Raw genomic sequence first — 23,949 nt, forward strand, 5'->3', positions numbered from 1 at the left:
AGCTTCGAGCTGAAAATGGTTAATGGTTCCTTTACTGGCATGACTCAGCCAGCTATTAAACAGCGGGAGCAGCATAATGTATCAAAACGTTGATATGTTTATTGAATCCCATTATACCTCACTGCAGCTCATTCAAATTACAACCCCTGGAGCGCTATAACATAAATTGATGTAAGAAGGGGACAGGGGCAAAGGGTGGATGGATAGATGACAATCAGAAAGACATTTTTCAGCTCCTGTGTGCAGATTTAAGAGTGCCCTGTAATGAAATAATATGCTGTCTTCTACAGAAATGAATAAAAATCAAAATTAAGCTTTGGGAACTAAGAAGTACAATCATCCTGCATTACGCAGTGTAAAAGCATGCAAGGATTGAGCAAGGCTAATTGATTCCTTTTTAATTGGTATTGGGCACCAATCAAAAGCCCAGAAGCCCTAATGGAACTTAACAGTATATATAAGCTGGTATGCAGGGCAAAACCATCAGCTCCCTGACAGAAGGTTTTGTTGCTACTTTCAGCTGGGTTCCATTACAATATGGCCACCTCGTACAGAGGGAGTTGAGGAAGCACGGTAAGCTGGATTAATTTTGGATCTTGAGTAAAACCGCTAAGTGGACTCCTCTATAGTATTCCTTCGCTTCTGTGCTCCTCTCTTCCCCTCCAAGCCCAATCCCCATTTACTTTCCAACACTCCTCTCGAGGGCAGGTGACGATAGCCGAAGAATGAACTCAGAGGTTAGAAATTTGCCAATTGTAACACTGTAGGAGCGATACAGGGGGGTCAGATTCAGCTGCACAGAAGAGAAGGGATGGGCCTCACCACGGTGAAGCTGTTGCCCATGAGTTCAATGCAAAGGGATGAAAGTTTCTCAGATTCCCAGATTAAAACAAGCACTGAATCCTCAACTGATTTCACCGTTCCTTGATCATTTCGCTGGGACTTCAATTAGTCACTCTTGAGCATTTCGTCACCATCGTCGAACGTAATTAGGCCAGGAAACGAACAAACACACACACAGACACACACAGAAATATGGGAGAGGAGTTAGGGAGACAGAAGTAAGTGCCCCTCTTACAAAAATAAAACTATTGTCAGCAACTCAACAGAACAACTGCACAGTATTTTTAAATTTAAAATAATAACTCATTGAGTGTTACAAGTAGCAGCACTTGGAGATAAATTAAATCTGATACATGTTTAATTTGTTTAATTCCGTCCCCAATCCTCAACACTCACTTTTCAAATCACAACACTCAATACCAAAACATCAGTAAGTAATGTGATTTGAGAAGTAAGTGTGTGTGTTGCTGACTTGGGGAGGAACACAGTAATACTAGATGACAGCTTGTTTCAATCAAATACAGAAATGCATTAAATGCCTTTCCAAAGAATGTTCAGACTGATCCATTGGATTTTTGAATATTCATAGAATTGGGTTGAGGAACAATTTTACACATTGCAGCTCTTAAACCTGCTTATAAAAAAAGTGACATGTTCCAAAATCTTCCCTCCAAAACTACCAGCCAGTAAACTGATGTTTTCCAGCCAAGGAATGATGTAGATGATGAAACATCTGCCAAAATGATCCAACTGCAGCTGTTGGTTCAACAAGAATTCTGGCAAGACTCAGGTTAACACAAACAGGTCTTCATGGGCCCAGTCAAGATCAAAAAGCCAAAGTCTGTTGCAGAAGGACATTCTGTCACAGGCAGTGTAAGTTGATAAAGTATCGAATTTAGCACTTTGGAAACTGATTACACGGTTAAACATATACACCAAACATGTGAAGGTGGAGAAGAATCGCATTGAAAGCACAGTCAATGGCCTGGTTTAAAATCTAAAGAGCTGCTCAAAATAAAGGCCACTGTAGGCGAGGAAGGCTCCAATTAGCTCTGTAATTAATGAACCTAATCTCAGGTTGTTCTAACGGGCCTCAGTGACTGGCCTGGGAAGAGGGACCCAATTCCCATAGGGAAAATGCACATCCGTGGGTTTCAGGCTGCAATGCTGCTCAAGCTCCTCGCAGCAGGAAAAAACAGCCTACTGCCATTCACCACCTAGACTGGCACAGAAAGGCACAGACACTTGGATGAGATACCACACAGAGCTGTCTGCCTCTGCTGACTCTACTCAGCATGAGCTCGGGCCTAGAGGAGGAGAAAAAAACTGGGAAAGCTGTTGATGTTTAGAGAGGTAGGTGTTTTAACCCTCAGCAGACCACTGCCTGAGATGTCAAAATGTCCTTCAAGACATGTTTGAACTATTAAGTGCATAAAAGCCCTTTCCTGGAATTATAATTCTATAGAAGCCTATTACCCAATCATTTGCTGGCAGTCAATCATGAAGCTGTACCATGATTACAGTTGGACATTTACTGAATCCATTCAGTGATAAAGCTTGCAGTGAGATCTCAAACTTCAAGCTGTTCAGCATATTATGCTGCATGTAACATGGGACCCAGAATAATCTGTCAATGCAATTGCATGGCCTTTCACCTAAAGGAGGTAACTGACCTAACAGGTCAGTTACAAGTGCCAATTACTTCACCTCACACACTGTGCCTTGAAAGATTAAATCCTTCCCCAACTATAAATCCTGAAATATTGTGGGAGATTCATAATCTGAGAAAACTAATCAGCAGCAGTTTGCTTATTTGAATAAAAACAATTTATGGGAACAGTTAAATAGATAATCGGATTGTGAAATCTCCATTCAAGTAGTCAATTTACTGTAGTTCACCTAGAACGAGTGCAATCGTTCACTGTGATTTAGAGACAAAAATCACCATCACAGAGTTATAAAGATCAAGTGATTCCAGCCTCTCTTTCCCTCACCTTCAATCCTATTCCCCAAGTGCCACCCCACCGCCCACCGCCCCCCCCCCCCCCCCCCCCCCCCCCCCCCCCCCCATAAGTCCATGCTAATGCTGAATCTTGTCCTCCACCAGGGCCATGAAGCAAAGCTACAATTCGTCTGAGTTAAACAAGTGGGAGTGGAATTACAATTGATTCCACTCCCATTCACTATTCATCAAGACCTACTAGGGGTCTGTGTGCAAACATTTAGCAGTAGATGTTGCTCTGATGATCAGTTAAATAGCTTGCCAACACAACTATTGTAGCCTAGCGAGGGAAAAATCAGTCCCTAGAAAGACAAAAGAGACACAACGAACAATGAATTCCATCTTTTTTTTAACGAAGTTACCAACAAAAGATTCTAAAATTCACAGGCAACTCCAAAGTGTACAGAATTTAAGTTACTAGACAAATACGTAACAATATATTTACAGCAGCAGAGAACTCGGTAACATCTTCTCACCAGAAAGCATTAGAACATTATACACTATGTATTTGACACAGACATATTATACAGTGGGAAAGTTTTGCAATGTCCAAACATTACATCATTTACATTGTGTCAGTGACACTGAGTTAGTCATAGTGGGAGGGTAGCAACAAACAGATTCATTTAGCAGATGTCTTCCTGATTTGAAAATTTGCCCAGACCTACACCACAATTATCTCAATTAAGATACTTGGATCTTTCAATAGAGTTTTCAGCCAATGTTTTGTAACTTGATCTTATCTTAAAATAAAAATGAGGAGGTTTTTTTTAAAAACATGGTCCTCTGCTTCAAACCCCTTCATGGTGGTTGTATTGCTCTTCTTTACTTGCTTCTGCCAGCTATGTGTCTTTCATTCATCCTAAGAGTCGGGGGGGGGGGGGGGGGGGGGTCGCAAGCTCTGAAGCAGCAACGATTGCCACGGAGCTCTCGCCAGCATGCTCCCACTCTAACAGAGCCCTGCTGTGTCAGGTCACAGCACTTTCCAACTCCCAAGATGGGATCACAGTGGGGAAAAAGATTGGGAAGCAATGACTGAAGACATCAGTCTCTTTCTCATTCCTGACTCCATCACTGGTCGCCACTCCTCCAGTCATTAACAACCTCTCCCTCATCCTTCCTACATCAACATCTCGTCTCTGCTGACAAGCTACTTCTCAGTCTTCAATGCCTCTTTTCTGCAGGGAGCGGGACACCAGGCAAAGTACTGACACGCATGAAAAAGTAGCTAGACAAGAAGATTACTGATGTTGAATTGTTCTCCATAGAGCAGAGAGCATTCAAGGGGATATTTAACAATGGTTCAAAAGGTATAAAGAGTTCTGATAGAGCTGACACGGAGGTATGGTGGAACACAGATCAATAATGAGATTTAAACATAATTGACTAAGAAACCAATGGACTAGATATGGATAATTTACAGAATGTATTGCCTAAAGGGGGTGGGAACTGATTAATGCTAATTTTCAAAAATAAACTGAAAGTAAAGAGAAAAAAAATTAGAGCTCAATAGAAAAGCACAAGCGAGTTGGACTAAATAGGATTTTCAAATGTGCTTTTTTGTAATAATTGTAGAATGCTTTTGTCCAGGGCTGAGAGATTCAGTCATGCAATAACTCTCAAGTGAATAGACAAAGGCAGTTCTAAGTGTTAAGATGGTGTTAACTCTTATCGTGCTGACAGTTTAATACCCTACAGAAACACCGAGTGGGTTCATCATTACCAGAGTTTTACAAGCAGCTAAGACAAAGAATATCTCCTTTAAGTTAAAGTGTTAACAGCATAGACTGCATGGACAGCAGAGGGTTAAATTCTTTCCGCAACATTAGGGTTTGGGGACATTAAGCTAAATGGTGGTACATCAGCAGCAAAAAATTCATTTTCCCCTTTTCTGGTTCCATGATCATTGTGTACATTGAGGCAACTAATTATTAATAAGTAAGGCAAGCATGCATGACAGACACACTATATCTCTGTCAACACATTCCCTGTGGACAAACAAAGACTGTTTTGGCTGCTGTAGCAATTGTCAGGTCAAACATGATGGATCTCTAGTCTTTTGATTACATTCAAAGAGATCATTTTACCTTCAGCCCAGGGTTCTAATGCTATTTGCAAGGACAGAGGAATTCAGTAAACAGGAGGAGGCAGACACCACTAAGTTCAATAATTCTCAACTTGGCATCAGGGAGTGGAGCATGATTTTCAACATTATTCCAATTCCTGGGGTGCAAATCAATCCAATTTTCAGTCAGTTTTCATTGTTGCACCCACTGCTTTTGTATCCTTTCTAGACAGAACATTCATTCATCAGGTGGAAGAGTTCCAGCATTGGGAGGAATGGGGTGTACTTGGTCCTTGTATTTACTGGGAGCAACAACCAAACCCAGGTCACCAAGGCTCCCACCAAGACAATCCCCAGTCGAATGCTGAATTAATTCTTCGTGCCACACTTTCTAGCTGTAGAGCATTAATGGGAATAAATGCAGTAGGGTAGGTGGGGACGGATATTGTGCATGTTGGAATTTGTACTGAATATTCCCTTCCAATAACTAATTTGGAATGTGCAGATCCGGAAACAGAAGAAGAAGAAGTGTGCACGTGTGTACGTGCGTACGTTCATTTTGCTCAGCAAGTTATGACGATGTGGATGCAATGCTTCAAAAGGGCACTGGAAGCAGATTCAAGAGCAACTTTCAAAATAGATAGGAATAAAAACTCCAAAGGGAAACAAAATTGCCGGTCGATGGGGAATAAGCAGAGGGTGGAACCACCTAGACAGCCCGTTCAAACAGCCAGCACTAGCATGATGGTCAGAATGGTCTATCAGTACTGAACGTTTCTAGGTCCCAATTTTACTTTGCTGGAGATCAGAAAATTGGAGCTCTTTAGAACATTATCTTTAATTATAGAGGATGATGTTTACTAAAATATAATGCAAACCTAGCAAAGATGAAACACAAGGGGTGGAGACAGAATAGGAAGCAAAGTTCCTCACCACTCATGTGCTGACTCAAATATTGACAAAAATTCTCCCACTAAACCATTCTAGCAAATTAAAATGCTTTAACTCAACTCAACACCTGTTAATAACACAGACAGTAGGAACTGCAGATGCTGGAGAATCTGAGATAACAAGGTGTAGAGGTGGATAAACACAGCAGGCCAAGCAGCATCATAGGAACAGGACGGCTGACGTTTCAGGCCTAGACCCTCCTTCAGAAAATTCTGAAGGAGGGTCTAGGCCTGAAACGTCAGCCTTCCTGCTCCTCTGATGCTGCTTGGCCTGCTGTGTTTATCCAGCTCTACACCTTGTTATCTCACCTGTTAATAATTTTCTTCATGCTAGAATTAAATTCTTAAGTAAAATGAGCTAAACATAGCAATATTTAAAAAGCTCATGGAAGGGAAATACAAAATTGATAATGACCCCATCTGATGAAACCTGGTGTGATAGAACCCAACTTTATGGAGCTCTAGAGAGTGTAAAATGTTTGTTAGACAAGACTACATTAGAATAGATAAAAGATTGGCAAGTTTTTATTACAACATACCAAAAAAGGAGTCAAACTGAATATTATCCCTTTTACCCCATCAGTATCCTTACAAAGTAAATCCCAGTGAATGTTAGAATCTCTACAGTGTGGAAAGAGGCCATCAGGCCCATCAGGGGGTTGTATGTGCTCAAAGAGCATCCCACCTACACTGCCCCCCCACCCCATGGCTCATCCCCCAGGTTGCACATCCCTGGATACTACGGCAATTTAGCATGGCCAATCCATTTAACCTGCACATTTTTGGACTGTGGGAGGAAACTGGAGCACCCGGCGGAAAGCCACGCAGACTCGGGGAGAACATGTAAACTCCACACAGACAGCTGCGCAAGGCTCGAATTGAACCTACGTATGTGGCACTGAGGCGCAGCAATGCCAACCACTGAGCCACTGTGCCACCAGTATCCACACTGCAATGCCTCTGGTTCAGGCTGGCACAGCTGCAACTGGTTTCCTTCGACTGAATTTCTGTGCACTTAGTAGATGCTTCTTCTTTCCACGTGGTGTCCGTTCCTGAGGCACTTAAACAAACTGCAAACTAAATTCACTATTATTTAATCTCCGAGCAAACACACATTGTTCCCTAAACTCTGCTTCTAGCTGTATTACGAGGTATCTTAGTCAAGAGTTTAATACTTTGGATTCCACTCTTTGGCACACCACACAAAGACTGGATTATTTTGTCCATGATCCTGGAACCTTGTTGCTCGGCAACAGCAGATTTTTTTCTCTACGTGCTTTTTTAAAAAAAATGTTATCTCCATTTCTTCGCTTTAAGGGTGTAAAGCCTCATTAAAAAAATACACAAACAAACAAACCTTAGAAGTTTTTCAGCACTGAGAATGACTCAAAAATTAAACTTAAGCCATGTTCCTCTTTTTTTAAACACAAGTCTAAATGAAGAGATTATACATTGTTACAAAAGAATTTTTAAAATGTAGATTAGCTAGATAATACAGAAGCAAATTGATGAGCAGACAACCGGTCCCGCCAGAGGCAGAGATAAAGAAATAATGACTCCCATTGGAAGGAGTCACTATTCGGTGACAGCCTCTGCCAGCTACTAGCCACAGGAAAATAAAACTTTATTCTCACAAAGTCAACCCAGAAGAGGGCTCATAAAAGGGCTTCATGAAAATTCCAGGCTTATGAAATTCAATTTTCAAAGGGAAAAAAAATCAACCGTTTATCTCCCAGTCTGAAACTGGAATTAAGTTTGTATTTCAGAGAAGAGTGCCCAAGGTTCTACACAGGCCAGGGATGAATGACCAGCGTAATCTGCCATTTGTGGTAAATGGTTGACAGCCATATGGCCAGGTCACTAAAGATCGTGCTGATCTTGGTTGAATAGTACAATAAAATCTTTCAGATTTACCTGAATTTGGAAATGCAGTGTCTATTTAACACCTAATTCAAAAAAAATGTTAACACAAGTTTTACAGTCCACTACCACAGTTTGTCAAAACCCCACCCAGCTGTGCACAGTTGTGATTCAGACTGTAAGTTATATTTCTGAATGCAGGAACAGCTTTAAATATGACAAGGGAGACTGGAGCAATGATATTCCAACACCCCATGAGTACACAGCTGTTTGGGGTGCTCTGGCCTGTGAATCGGAACTGGCTGATTCAAGCTCCATTTGACTGCAAACTAGAATATCATAGGCCTAAAGGAGTGCTTCATCAGAAAGGAATGCTTTCTTTTGACTAAAGTGCCTCCTTCTCTGTGTGGATCTGATAAGATACTCAGAAATGGCGGGGGCATTGAGTCAGCACAGAACAGAGGGTGAGCCTTTGAAATGACAATAGCTTTCCATGGACCAATCCACTTAGTCCCAGCATTCCAATGCCCAAGCTAACAATCTCCATAATCATGACATCTTACAATGTGTGAGGCCATTCAACCCAGCGTGCCTTTGCTACCTCTTTGAAAGAGCTATGCAATTTAATTCCACATCTTGGTTCTCCCATTTAACTGTTTGATATCCTGCAAAGTCTGATACCACAGAAGAAAAACAGGCTCGACATCTGATTCATGGTTTTCATAAACCAGCTGCCACAAAAATCTAAAGCCATGGGCAAAAGGCACTTCACAAGGCCACGTATCATTGGCTACTTTTATGGTTAGATTCTCCAGTGGCTCGGTGCCTACGAGAATTCCATTCCCATTGCTCATAGGATTCTTCATAAATAATGGAAGCGGTTCTGGGAATATTGCTCAGTTGTGGTTTTGCAAGGGAATGCAATGCTCAAACTATGCCAAGAGACTCTCGTTTCAGCTATCCCCTCTCCCTTGAGTGCAAATGGTCACAGAAACTTCAAGAAGATGCCGTGAGTACAGGGAGCCATTTTCTACCATATCTTCACTGTTCCAATGAAGGGCCAATGTTGACCTCAAAAAAATGCATTTAAAATATGAAGAATCACAAAGGCTGAAGATTTCATGAACAGAAAAAAAAGTGAAGAATAATCCTGCTACATAGAACGTTTATATTTCCCCCATTTTAAGAATATAAATGTGAACCTTTGTTTCTGCAGGACACTGCAATACTTGCATGCGCTTTTATTTTAAAATAGTAATATCATAGCCCCACTTTTCTGCACATCCTTTCTTTCCTTCAATGACCTGAAAGATCCTAACGTGGATCTCAGTCTTGAATAAACTCAATGATGGAGCATCCAACAGCCCTACAGCACAGGCACTTCCAAGCATTGTTCCCAGCCATTTGGGCAGGGGTGGAAACATTTCTCATTAGTGCAAAATGATCATCCCATAATCCTGACATTGACCCTGTAGCTACAGGAAACAATCTCCCAGTGTCGATCCTTAAATGTTTCAATGAGATTATCTCTCCTTCTGCTAAACTGCAGAGTAAAAGCCCAATTTACTCAACTTTCCAACAGAGAAACCATTTGATCCCAGAAACCAACCCAGCAAACCTTAATTGTAATGTCTCCAACGTAAGTATATCCTTCCAGAAGTATAGAGACTAAAACAGAGTACGATCCTTCAGCTGTGTCCTCTCTGAAGCCTCAACTTCCTTATTCTTGCACTCCAATGCTCTTGCAATATTGGCAACATGCTCTTTGACCTCCTAATTGTTTATAGTACTTGTGTGCCAACCTTCTGCTCTTTGTATCAGTCTACCCAAATCTCACTACCCCACAAGGTGTAACAGTATCACATCAATTTAAAAACATTCCTATCTCCACTCCCCAATGTCATATACCATCCAACACTTTGTTACCCATTTACTTAGCTGGTTTGTATTTCATTGCAGCCTTTTTGCCCACCTCACTCCTTAATTGCAGTGTGTCAATTACAGCACTGCAGGTTGACATTCAGCCCATCAAGTCTATGCCAGCTGTCTGTGGAGCAATCCAAATCAGTCCTACTTCCCTCCAAATTCATTTCAATCAAGTGACCATATACTTTCCTTTTGGAATCAGTCAGCAAATCCACTTCCACCACCCTTGTGGACACAGAGTTCCAAGCTTTTACCCCTTGCCGCATAATTAAAGTTCTTCCTCACATCCCCCTGCAACTCCTTCCCAAACCTTTAAGTATGTGGCCCTTAATCCTTATGCCATCAGCTAACGGGAGCAGCATTTCCTCGTCCAATACACCCAAAAGGTTACATTACCTTGCACACCTCTATCAGATCACTCCTCAATCTCCACTGCAAAACAAAAAAGAACAACCCCAGTTTCTCTTGCCCAACTTTGTAACCAAAGCCCCTCAACCGTGGAAACCATTCTGGCAAGTTTCCATGACGCCCACATGAGGACCTTCACATCCTCAAGGAGTGTGCTTACTAAAGCCGGATATAATTCACTTGAAAGCTCTGATCAGGCCACAGCTATAGGTTTGGCACCACTTCCCCGCTCTTATACTCAATGCCCATTCTCACGGGAGTTTTATTTCTGTTAATGATCCGTGGAGAAGGAAGGCCATACCTACCGTAATCCAGAATGTTTTACAAGCTCAGGTCTTCTGAAATCAATCGCAACAAGTTGGAGAATACCCAAATACACTTTGCATATTTAAGCCTCATTCCCTCCTATGCATCCCTGTTGGGGTGCAGTATTTAGTTTACAAAGTGACGAAGATTCAGGAATCAATTTCTGCAACATTAAAATTCAATGGTGCAATGAAGGTGGCCCTTAACCTACTCATTAGGATCTCCATGGGTCAGGCACATGAGGAGACAGTGTAGCAACAGCATAAACAGCAGTAAATCTAAGCTATGCCACCAGGTAGGAAACCAACAGTACCTGGCAGAATAGTGGCTTCAGTCTAATATTACACTCCACTGAATTTAACACAGAACAAAGTATGGAGGAGGACAAAAATCAGCATTGAATCCAATCCGCTCAGTTTCTGCTGAGCTGGTTGTTGAGTTGGTTTCAAGTCCCTCCTGACCAATGCCTTGCGGCATTGCAGACTAATATGTTGTACGTTTGTCAGTTACAGCCTTGCCTCTGTTTCCCAGGCAGCGTACAGTGGAGAAGCAAGTAGGATAGTGAGACCTATCCAAATGTGAGTGGGGGTTGACTGAATTGAAGGATTCAACGTTGAAAATATACAGGTGAAGAGCTGATAACACCAGTAGAAATAAGGACATGTTACATTTCCATTCAAGCACAAAACTGCTCTTGGGGATGAAAGAGATAATGTACCTCAACTTTGCCAGATGAGTTTGCTCAACTTAACTTGACTGGTAGGGTAACTTATGAAATCCTCTTTCAAGTTACTGAATGCAGTCAGCACAGTAACATTTGGAATAAAGCTTTTCACCTGCACTTTTCTCAATGTCCCAGAGTCCAGGAAAACTGGCCCTTTAAAAAAAGACAAGGACTCAATTTTGTCTATGTTTTTTCCCCATTTGCAGTTTTTGTGTCCCTTTGGTTTTGAAAAGGGCCCTTTCTAAACACTGTAGCCCAATTTGCTAAGTAAATCCTCCCACGTGTTCAAACATTCAAACACATTTTACAGCATTAAAGATAACCCATTGTGTTGTGCCTTTCTGAGATGGCCTATTGTCTTGGAATCTTTCAATTAGCCTCATATCCAGGGGAATAACAGTGAAATTTTAAAACTGGCTTCAGGCCTTCAGATTAGATGATACAGAAAATAATATGCATTAAACTTTATAACATGTGCTGCATTTATTGAGAAGTGGTATTGATCATGAGCGTAAAGCAAATGCCAAAATACAATCTTATTCGTAAACAGGAGTTGCAAAGTACAAGCCAAACAGTGAAGTCAGTTCTCGTAGATCTTTATTCCATTTGCCAAACTCAAAGCACATATTGCCCTCAAAACGATGACATTTGAAAGTAATTTTGATATTGTTTCCCACATTTTTCACATACATACATGTACAAGATCCACCAAGTGTTTTAGTTTGGGAAAAAAAGCAGTATACACTGGTATTGTTCCAACTTAACAAGTGGAGTCATCCACTCCTGTACTATGCATTGCTGTGAACAATTGCTTTGTTTGACCTCCCATGTTTCCTTTATTAAATGGATAGCAACAAAATGTCACTACTTACTGAGCCTTGGTCTCTGTCTGACTCCATTGGAAGTACACCAGACCATAAGGAACAAGAGAAACAAAAAACAAGTTAGCCATTTGCCCTTCAGCAAGTGTCATATAAAACACAATCCATTCACTTTGCTTCACAGCTACAACAGAAGAAATGTCAAACACTGAACAAGTCCAATTCAGCTCTTCAAAAGGTCAACCTCTCTTGTATGCCATTTCCCAACGCAACATCCAGCTGAGTTTTTTTTCATTACATAAACATTCTTGAGGTATTAACAAACACACCTCACACAAAACCTCTGAGCCAACCTTCCAATTACAAAACTAGTCAATGCACACATCCAAAGCCCTGAACAGTTGGCTCCTGTGCAGATACCCACACCTTCTCACTGTTCAGGAGCATCTTTAATCAAGGATTCTATAACCTTATTCTAAACCTTGGAGCACACTGTCAGCAAAAGATATTCTTCCTCAACTTGCAAAACATCCACTGAACTGGATATTTTTCTTCAAATTCCTGTTCAGGGTTTACTCTACGTCTTTTTTTGCAATCCAAAGTTTTCCTGCTCTGAACCGTAGTTTGGTTTGCTTTCACCCTTTCAAGTTGCAAGAAGGTGGTCTTTTCTCAAAACTTGTAAAAACATTTAAACTTTATTTTTTTAAAAGAAAAGAAACCACCTGCAAATGCTTGCCAACAATACCATTGTGTTCAACAGGAGATGTGTGAATACCACCTCATGGAGTTTTTCTATTTTCTAATGATGCAACTCTCAAAGCTGGCCCAGTCCTTCCCTTTAAACCAAATGTTAGAATGCTAGAGTGCAGAAACAGGACATTCAGACCATCAAATCTTTTCCTTTACATAACCTGTAAAGAAGCCAACTCTTTTCCTCCTTCTCCAACTCTAATACTCTTTCTTTTCCAATTGCCCAATTCATTGTCACTAGACTAGTAATCTAAACAACTGTTCTGATGCTCAGAAGTCATGGATTCAAATCCTATGGCAGAATAGAAAAGTTAATTAATAAATATAAAATCAATAAACCTTATTAATGAAGTGTATGAAAATGTCGACCATAAAAACCTGATCTGCTACACTTACGCCTTTCAATAGAAAAAAAAAATCTGCCTTCCTTACACAGTCTGGCCTACATGTGACTCCAGACCTATAGCATGTAGTTGACACTTACGCGCCCTCTGAAATGGCCTAGAAAACCAGATTCATTCCAACAGCGAAATTTTAAAATTACTGCATGGAATTCAACATTCTAACCACGGTTCCAATTCAAGAATTTCCAATTTAAGGTCATGCAAACATTCTTAAACTAGCACTCTCTCCAGAACACCGGAAAAGGGAGAAGAAAATTGAGCGCTGCTTTACTCCATCAGAGCCTTTCTGGCGATTTGACGTCTCCTCTCAGTTACTCATTAACCACAGGCATAGTTTCAAAAAAAAAGTCCCAAATTCTCAAGTTTCTCATCATAACTGCATTTTTTTCCCCATCCCCAGTAACATATTTCATGATTTAATCTGCCTTTGTTGACTGCTTTTGAACTTTTGTTATACATTGTGGTCCAAACAGCTGCCACCATAGCCATGGGTCTTACGTGGACTTAACTTGATTGTTTTGTTTGCCTGTGGCCTGACCCTTTTGCTATGCCAACTCTTGTGGTCTAATGATTCACTGGCCAAGACTGCTCTCCCCTCCTCGACGCTATTTAAAAACTGCAATTCGATGGACCTTACTATCCTTGCTCTGGTTTCCGAGAAGTGCGACTTCTCATGTTGCTATCAAAGTATCCTGAAATAGGTTCTTTTCCAAAGGAATGTTTGTTAGGTAAATGTAAAAGGATATAGGCGTTTAAAGGTCCCAAATCAAATGAGGTGCATGCAAAAACATGCCCCCAAGAACTCACTCTGTGGAACTTGTATCTACTTGTAGCAGGAGGGGCAGTGTTATAGGAGCTGTCTTCTGCAAATATTAATCACCTATTCTCAGCTTAAACTCTTAGAGTCTGTGGGAGCCTGAATTTACCAACAACTCCCAAAAAGCCTTACGTTTAGAATTTTCAGGTTTTTCCTCCCAATTGCCTGCAGTACCTTCGACACAGGATCAAACAACTGATTTCCAGTGAAACTGTAGGAATGACTGAAAGAACATGAGGAAATTCTGTGATATTCTTGGTCGCGTTAATAATAACAGCCGAATAAAAAAAAGAGAGAGAGTTGATCTTCAGGGGACTGATTAACTCAGTGGGTTAGCTTATTTGAAACTGTAAAGCACGTTACAACTTATGAAACAGACATTATTGCAAACAGACAGATTTGTGTGCATGCAGCTCACAGACACAGAATAAACTAATGCTAGGCAGAGCTGCACATTGTATACACACAGTGCGCGCAGCTGTTGAATGGTGAACTCTCTCAAAGGCATGGAGGCCTATAATATGTTGATTTCAGGAGCTAACAGTACAACAAGAAGTGAGGAAAAGACGCCACACGTCACAAAGCTGTTAACTAACAGGGTAATCTTTTAAATGCTCTCAGCACCTAAACAACAGGTAAATAAAAGTGTACCTCGTCGATGCTCCAGATCTTGATGATTCTTGTCTTCTTTCAGCGCAAACGGGGGATGAGCTGCGAGAGCGTTGGACAGTGCCAGAAGACCTGAGCTGGCACCAATGGATGACATGGCAGGAAGCTGCAGGCCTGACGGGTGGAGGGCAAGTGGGAAGGGAGATGCATGATGTGACAGCTGTTGGGGTTGAAAGTGGTGCTGTTCCAAAAGGGGAGGAAACAGGAAAATAAAGAAAGAAAGAAAAAACAAAATACTGATTGTAAATTAAATCCAGCAGCACATCTATTTCTAACTGATACAACAACCAAACCAGCAAATGTCCCTGCAACATACAACTTTGGAATTTATATCATAGAGAGCATAAGATCTGTGCTTCTTTATTGGAACAGGAGTAGATTATCATCAATGGAGAAAATGTAACATAGGCCAGCATCTCCCCCAATGAAGGGATCTCTGGCTCATCATTTTGGGGAGAGGGTTCAAATACCATTGGTTTTCAGTCATTTTCAAATGGATAAAGGTGTATACTTCTTACAACATCACAAATCAATGCAGGATCGCATTAGGTGCCATTGCTAAGATTTTATCAATTTTAAAATGTGCTACAGAAACTTAAAGCCCTGAATGGAAAATTAACTGAGTGAATACAGTCAGCTTAAACTAAGATCTTCCCATTTCCTTGCACAATCTACAGCATAAAACCATCTCATTTCTTCATGACAGACATTAATATGTATTTTTCAAACTGACCATTCTGTACAGTTCAGGCAAATACTTGGGACATTTTCTTAATGTGGGCCTTTAAAGAACTAAACACACCTGTGTTATCTTTTAGGTGAAATTAAATAGACCACATACAGAATGCTGAATACTAAAAAGAAGGCTGGGCAGCCTTCATGTTTCTGAAATAATACTTTAAATAATCTCAATAAAGGAAGTAAGGAAAAGGGGCAAGTGAGAGAGAGAGTGGTAGCGAGGGAAAATAGTGGAAGAGGAAAATGATGCAGTTAATACACAGAAATCTATGCTTGGATCATACACAGATTCACAGTTCACTGAATTTCAACTTCTGTTATTTTGACCCATAATCAGTCACCCAGTGGGCTCAAGTCTGCTCTTAATTATTTTTAGGAAGCCCATTTAAAATTAGACTTTGCTAGCCCGAGGCTCCTAGATGCCATTCTTTTTCTCTTCTGCACGGTCCCCTTCCTTATACCGGTCTTGGTGCTGGAGCTGCTGTCATCAACACTCCCTCAAGATGATTGATGGTATCCAGATGTTTGAAACCACACAACGTCGAAACAAGCTTCAGAACCAAGAAGGGGGTAGGGGAGTGGGAAGTATAACCACATTTGCTAGGCCAGAAAATAATTGCAATGACAGCTCAGCTAAATGAGAGCAGCAAAGGAAACATGCATACTACCGCGTATTTGGGTTGAGTCTGTGGCCTCAAACTAACTGTTTATCAATTACTACCACACTCTGACTCTGAGACATTGTAAAAGGAAACTCTCTCAATCCCAAACTTTGGCAGCTTTCCAAAAACAACAAATATGGGAATAACTATCGGATTCTGCTTCTTATCCACCCTCCCTCAAACACGTCTTGCATCGGTACAGCAGATTTTGATCTTCCAGAGCTCCCCCATGTAATATATACAATACCTACTATATCTCAAATAACTTCAGACGACAAAGCAAAACCCATTATAGCCTCTACACACAAGTTTAGCGAAGAATTTTGATCCAAGTCTCGGCTGTTCACACAAAAGGCCAAACAAACAGTAAACAAAGGAAGGAAGTTGAAATTGAACTCGTGCCTTGCCATCAAAGGAATTGATGAATGGGTCAAAGATCAGCCAGGAAAAAGGGAAAAAAATACGACCAATAAATCTACTGCATTTCTAGCAAACTTTGATTCAGACTCGACAATACAAAATATAAACAATATTAAGAGGTTGGATTTGAATTAGGGATTTTCCGCTACGTAAAACTTCACAGAAGTAAAAAAAAATTTGGAAAACACTGGAAACGTTTCTTCAAAACCACCTTCCAAACCCATGATCTCTACCTCCTAACAGGACAAGAGCAGCAGATTCGTGGGAACGCCATGAGCTACAGTCACCTCTCCAAGCCACACAGAGCCGGACTTGGAACTATAATCACATATCCTTGCTGTAGCCAGGTCAAATCCTGCATCTCCCTTCTCATCAGCAGTCTGGGTGAACCTACACCACATGGACTGCAGGATTTAAGAAAGACAGCTCACCTCCACTTCCTCACAGACAACAAATACTGGCGAGCCAGTGACATTCATATCTTTTGAATGAATGAAACTAGTTAAAAAGTCTGCCGTTATTTCAAGCATTTACAATTTCAAAATGCCCAAACCGGAAATCTAAAGATGCACCTTCACATTTAATTTTTCAGAAAGTTAAGATTAAACCTTCAAAACCCATTTTATGGGCAGCACGGTGGCTCAGTGGTTTGGTGCTGTGAGACAGCAGTGCTGAGACCCAGGTTCGATTCCACCCTCTGGCAACTGTCTGTGTGGAGTTTGCATATTCTCCCTGTGTCTGCATGGCTTTCCTCTGGGTACTCCGGTTTCCTCCCACAGGCTAGGTGGATTGGCCTTGAGAAATGCAGTGTTACAGGGATTGGGGGGGGGGGGTGGTGGGTCTGGGTGGGATGCTCTTTGGGGGGGGCAGTATGGACTTGATGGGCCGATTGGCCTGCTTCAACACTGTAGCGATTCAATGATATATTTCATGATATCTGAATGTTGCATTAAAATGCTTCCTGGAAAAAAAAATTCACACAAGCAATGATTGGTCCAGATAGATCACCGATGTAAAATTTGCATTTGCCCAAAAGGCAAAACACCAGGAACAGGATAGTGAAGAATACGTAAAGCAAGGCTAGGGTTAGTCTTAAGAAACAACTCTTGACACAAAGAGCAGCGAAAACCTGGACCTACCTCCTCCAAAGGACTGAGGAGGCTGGAGGATGCACTGAAAATCACCCAAAAACTAGAAAAGCAGCACCCAGGTACATGCCAAGCAATTTCAGTGCCTCACTAAGGCCCAGGTGGAGGACAGGCAAAAACAGTGTGAACAAAGAGTTGCTGGAGAAGCTCAGCAGGTCTGGCAGCATCTGTGAAGGAGAAACATTTCGGGTCTGGTGACCCTTCCTCAGTACGGACCCAAACCGTTAACTCTGTTTTCTCCTTCACAGATGTGCCAGACCTGCTGAGCTTCTCCAGCAACTCTGTTTTTGTTCCTGATTTACACTATCTGCAGTTCTTCCAGTTTATAAAAAGTGTGAAAATCTGAGCAGCTTACCACCCCCACCCCAACACCCCAAACATCTCACTAAAATGGTACCTACTCACCTAAGACAGAGTGTGCGGGCACTGCACTGGGCTGGAGAGTTATCTCAGGGCCAATGACACTGGAATGTAAGGCAGTCACCCTCAATGTACAGAAAGAACTTCTAAAGTTAAGACCAATTTATCTTTTGATGGACAAGGGTATTAAGAGATTTGGAAGAAGGTGGGCAAATAGAGTGAAAACGCATGAGCTGTAATCAAGTCGAACAGCAGAATGCACTCAAGGGGCTGAATGGCCTATCCATCACTTCCTCTGGTTCTAAACAGATGGCCCAGGCTGGTTCGCATTAGCGAACATAAAACCAGACAGGATGGCATTAATAACAACCCTGCACAAATTGTGCATGCCACAATCATCAGTGCTTAGCGCTTAGATCCAAACACAAGCCTTTCTTTTAAAAAAAGGAACCTGCTGTGGGCCACTTTCTAAAAGAAATGTCTTCAATGATTTTATTTCCTTTTAAAGATGGGACAACGAAAACCAGCTCCTCCAGACCGATGACTTTCCAACTGACAGCTGCCCTCCCAAAACCCAGAGGCTTCCTGAAATGTCTGTTGGTCCTTTGCTGCAGAGGCAGGAGTGAGCAGGCTTTGCTGACAATAGCAGTAAGATCCAACCATGGGAAGGCAGGTTAGCGCAGCAATATCAGATACAACCTCAACTTCACACAGCAAGCAAGCTAAAAAGTGAAGTATGTTGCAAGTTGCTCCATCCTTCAATTGCACCTGATCATAGGAAGCTTTCACCTGCAATCCACGATGAAGCTGAGAGGTTTCAGACATGGAAGCAAACCAAAAACATGCCACAAAATTAGGGACAAAAAACTAAAACAATGAAAAGAAAAATAATTTGGGTCAGAAGTGCAAGAAATTCAGCATTTGGAAAGGTTTAAAAGCACTTTCTCCAATTTTACATGCCCCTCCAAAATGATATATGAAATCACACAGCATAGAAGAACACCATTCAGCCCATTAATGCTTGTGTCAGTACTATCCCACTCCCCTGCTTTCACTCTGATTGCATGGCAGCACATGGATTTAAAGTGGTGTGCAAAGTAAGGCTGACGTGAGAGAAGACTTTTTTACTCAGTGAGGAGTTCGGATCTGGAATGTACGCCTGGAAATATGGTACAGGGAGGTTCAACTCAGGTATTCCAGAGAGCATTGGATGACGATTTGGATTGAAACAGCTTACAGGGATCTGGGGAAAAGGCCGGAGATTGGCGCTGGCTAACGGAACATGTGCAGGCACGATGGGCTGAAAAGTCTCCTGCTGTATAAAATTCCCAGGACTGAGTCCTCCAAAGACTATTTAAAAGCCATACTGTCTAGACACCCAGGGGAACAATGTCATTGTGACTTCCTGCAATTGTCCGTTTGCTGTGCAATACTTGAGTCAGGAATCAGAAAACTCCCAAAGCTTACAATCAATCTCTCTCTTTTAATGGACATCACCTCGGAGAGCCTAAGTTGGGAAGCCAATCTTGTGGAAGCTTTACTAAAATGTTATTACAAACAAATGCCCAAGCAGTTTCATACAACTACATTTTCATAAGTTAGAAAAGGCCCAGCTCCCAGGGCAAATTCGCTCACCATCTCCTGAGTGGATCACTGCAGCGTCTCCACTGGGAGAAAATGGTCATTGAAAATCGGGCCTCCTCACTGTTGGGTCAAGATTAATGAAGAAAATTGACCACAGAGGGTTTAGTTGACAGAGGTAATTAAAACACTAAGCATTACATGAGAGGCTGTAGTATTACAGGAAACACTAGTGGGTATATAAGGAAGGAACAATCCCATATGTGATGGCATTACATCAAGTCAAAGATTAGACTGAAGGAAGGCCTGCTTGCTTTTCATTTTTTTTTTAAATTGATGAAAATATCGTCACGGAAAGACAATACAAGTAGGATTTCTGTATTACTGTAATGCGACCAAGGAGGAGATTGGTGGGAAGCAGAAAACTGTACATTACCCTCAAGATGATGTTATCACATCAAATGTCACTCTTGCCCTGATGTTGCTGAGGCGCATGCCCAGGTCCCACTGGCCTCAGAACATGACAAACCCACCTGAACCTACTCCAACACAATTACTCAAACAATCACATTTCTCTTTTCTGCACCAGCCCCTGACTCACTGCTCAGAAGAAAATTTAACTGTCCGCACAAGCCATGGTAATGTAAAGCAAAAACAGGAATTGCTGGATAAACTCAGCAGGTCTAAGAGCAGCTGTGGAGAGAGAAAGCAGAGTTAATGTTTTGGGTCTGGTGACCCTTCTCCAGAAGGGAAATGGAAGCATGGCCACATCCATCCTCTTTGGGTACATCTCTGACCGGGGTTGGTGGACATTGTGGCTCACCTTCTTGCCACATTCAAACTCTCAGTCTCAAAGCTGTTATTCTTGGGAGATAGTGAGGACCAAACTAAATGCATTTTATATTTGGGAAGGGTGCAAAACGATTTCTCCTACCGTCCCCTCACTACCACGTTGCTTACTGGGCCTTGGCTTAAATCTAGGACCACCGTAACCTGCTGACTCCTAACAGCCTTCCAAATATCATCATACAGGATGGGAGACGAGTGAAGGCTTGGACAAAAGATGTTGGCTTTGTCAAGGACATCAACTGCTCCACACTAGTTACTGAGCCACATTTTCATTCTGGCATTGTAGAGAATTTCCACAGTGTAGATAGAGGCCATTCAGCCCATACAGTCTGCACCTACCTTCTAAACAGCATCCGTCACAGACTCAGTACCCATAACCCTACATTTCCCAAGGCTAACCCAGCTAGTGTGCACAATCCTGGACACTACAGGCCAGTCTGCCTAACCTGCACATTTTTGGGCTGTTGGAGGAAACCAGAGTACCCAGAAGAAACCCACACAGACACGAGCAGAACGTGCAAACTCCACACAATCACCCACGGCTGGGATCAAACGTGGGTCCGTGGCGCTATGAGGCAGCAGTGCTCACCACGAGGCCACCTACTGGCTTCTTGGGATCTTCCAAACACCACTGTGCAGGACAGAAGACCAAAATGTTTTTGCCCAAAAATAGGTCATTAAATTGAAACATTAAGCATCAATATATGTCTCTCCACAGATGCTGCCTGATCTCCTGAGCTTTCCCAGCTTTTAGTGATCGACAAGGCTTTAGTGAAATTTCCCCCGGTTGAGGGGGCGGACAGAGGACAACAGGAACCACAGCCCTAACCCTTCCCCTCCCAACAGGCCACTCTACAGAAGTTTCAATTTGTGATATAGGGGAGCAGCAAGTTTCAATTTAAAACGAGAAGGAAGTATGCAAAATGAAATGGTGTGAACCAGCAGAAACAAGAGTCCCCTGCCAGACATCTGCCCTTCAGACACGTTGGGACCAAAACCCAAAAGCCACGAGTCAGGAGATATAGAATGCTTTTTGTAGTCACACTGCAACCACAAATGTTAACTGCCATGCAAATTGAAAGTTTCAATTCTCACCGCCCACCTTCTGAGCAAAACACTAGCATGCTCCAATTCAGTAATGTTACCACAATCCCAATGTTTCGGGCAAATGAAATCTTCAGGGCAATTAAAAAAAAAAGTTCATATTCACTTAGCCATAAAAGTAGCCTTAGCAGACATAGCTCAGATGTTTGCAGAAAGGCCACAGATAACAGCAAACACCAGGTTTTGCATATTTTGTCAGTCAAAAGCTGACCAAACCAAAAATGCAGTTTAGATTTGGGAAGGGTGCAAAAATTATTTCTTTCCCCTCACTCACCTCACCACCATGTTGCTTACTGTGTCATAGTTCATGTGTGGTTCCTCTGAGCCTTACAAATACTATCATGCAGGCCACAAGACCAGCAAAAGTTCTGACAGACAAAAAAGGTGTGACCTGATACATTGACTGTTTCTCTCTACAGAGGCTACCCGACTCACTAGAGTTTTGTTCCAGCTTTTTACTGTTCCAAATTCAGATTTCTGCCATATTCACTTTTCGAAACGGCTTTTGAACACTGGTCAATAATAGAGGCAAGTCTCGTCATCTCTTGAGAGTAATGGCATTGAGACTGTGAGTTTGAAAGTGACAAGAGGGTTAGCTGGGGTAGGAAAACAAAATTACACATCCCACCAACCGACCAAGAAAAAGGTCACTCTGTCTGATGCTGCAAAATTTAAAAAGAAAATAAATAGTCCTTTGCTACAGTCCACTCCCTCCTCCCCAGACAGGGTGTTGGGTAATGCTGATTGTCAATGTTAGCGGTGATAACAGCAGTAGTCATGTACTGGATTATGAGAAGAAAGAAGGAAGGTAACTGTAGACAGTTACATGGAAGGGCAGAGCCTGCTTTGCTGTCAATAAAAGACTTTTGAAGAAAGCCATCAGAGTCGGATATTAGTCCCTCCTGGGTTGAGGGAACCCTTCCTAATATAGAACAGGCCACAGCTACCCAAAGAGACAACTGAATCTGATTCAGTGTGGAGCCAAACCACAAACCAGGACGAGACATGAATACGGGAAGAAGTAATGAATTCTAAGTACTGAAAGCTTAAAGCATGATGAAGTCCCAAAGTACAGATTCCGTCCAATTCAATTGAACAGCCCCCTGACAGCTGATCGCCTCTATGCAGCCCCATAGGGCTTTTGGAAATGAACACGTGAGCAGAAATCCAAATTTGCGAATCCCAAGTTCTTATCAACATTTACTGGAATGCAGCCTCTTACACATCAAACATTTAATATGTTGGAAGAGGCAAGGAAGCATAAATTATATGAAAAGCTGAAGGAGGCAAATGCTAACACACAACATTTCTTTCCTGGAGGGCAGCTGGTTCGAGAGTACACCCCTCTTACAAATGTCAGCTTTGCACATCTTCAAGGAGTTACGTCCGAGTCAAGAATAAAGCAGTCGATCAAGCTATCATGATAATCTCCACACCCCTAGGCCACAATCCACCCAGGTGATGCCCTTGTGAATAATAGAATGTTAACAAAAATTGATGGTTAAAATATTAAAAGGCTGTGATTAATATTTCATAGCTCAAGTAATTTATGTTTTCTGAGACAAAAGAACCCAACTTAAAATAATAAGGAATCATTTAAAATGTGTGACCCATTGTTCTTTTCCAAATGTTTTAATTACAATTTTAATTAAATGTTGATATATTCAAATACATTGACTTAATGTAAGTGTTTAAAATAGACTTTTAAAAGAAATTGGTTCTACTTAAAGTATAATCATCTTTCCTGATAGTTTTTTGTTAATTTGCTTCAACTATTTGATCAGCAACAACATTAGCAAAAAAGTGGACATGTCTTGTTCCATAAGTTGGGGTGAAAAGCAAGGTGATTGGGAATTTCCTTCCTGTTTCCACTGCTGTATGTTTGACAAGGCTCAAGGAACTGCACCAGATAGATTGCCTTAGTAGGAACTGTTCCAGGGTGGTCATGGGCTTTTGTAGGTCTCTCAGCAAGAAGTCCCAACCACGGCTCATATCATACAATCCCTACAGTGTGGAAACAGACCATTCAGCCCATTGAGTTCATGCTGACCCTCCAAAGAACAACCCACCCCGACCTATCCCCTTACCCCATCCTCATAGCCTTGAATGTCCCACGGCTAATCAGCCCATCACTGGACACTATGGGCAATTTAGCATGCCAATCCACCTCACCTGCACACCTTTGGGCTGAGGGAGGAAACCACAGCACCCAGAGGAAACCCACGCAGACACAGGGAGAGAGAGTGTGCAAACTCAACACAGGCAGTCACCAGAGATTGGAATTGAACCCAGGTCCCTGGTTTGATGAGGCAGCCGTACTATACACCAAGCCACCATCCTACAAAGCCACTTGCTGATCACAGGGCACTGGTTCGAGCTACATAACCTTTGTACCATGACCTCATCCCAAAGTGACATTTCCCATAACACAAACAGTCCTCCTTGAGGATGTAATTAACTCACTCGCTCTGTTGGCAGTGCCCAAATGTCACACACAGACAGGCAAAGACACACCCCCAACCATATTTCAACATAACCTCTA

General features: G+C 41.9%; 1 protein-coding gene across 1 annotated transcript in view; it reads right to left on the reverse strand.

Moving 5' to 3' along the window:
• The window catches only part of LOC125465749 (transducin-like enhancer protein 1), a 177,065-nt gene that overhangs the window by 60,494 nt on the left and 92,622 nt on the right, over nt 1-23,949 (reverse strand). Inside the window, 2 exon segments of the mRNA XM_048559527.2 lie at nt 11,957-11,973; nt 14,528-14,726. Coding sequence (XP_048415484.1) covers nt 11,957-11,973; nt 14,528-14,726 — 216 coding nt within the window.

The sequence above is a fragment of the Stegostoma tigrinum genome, chromosome 30 (genome assembly GCF_030684315.1).
Source record: "Stegostoma tigrinum isolate sSteTig4 chromosome 30, sSteTig4.hap1, whole genome shotgun sequence".
Lineage (NCBI taxonomy): Eukaryota > Metazoa > Chordata > Chondrichthyes > Orectolobiformes > Stegostomatidae > Stegostoma > Stegostoma tigrinum.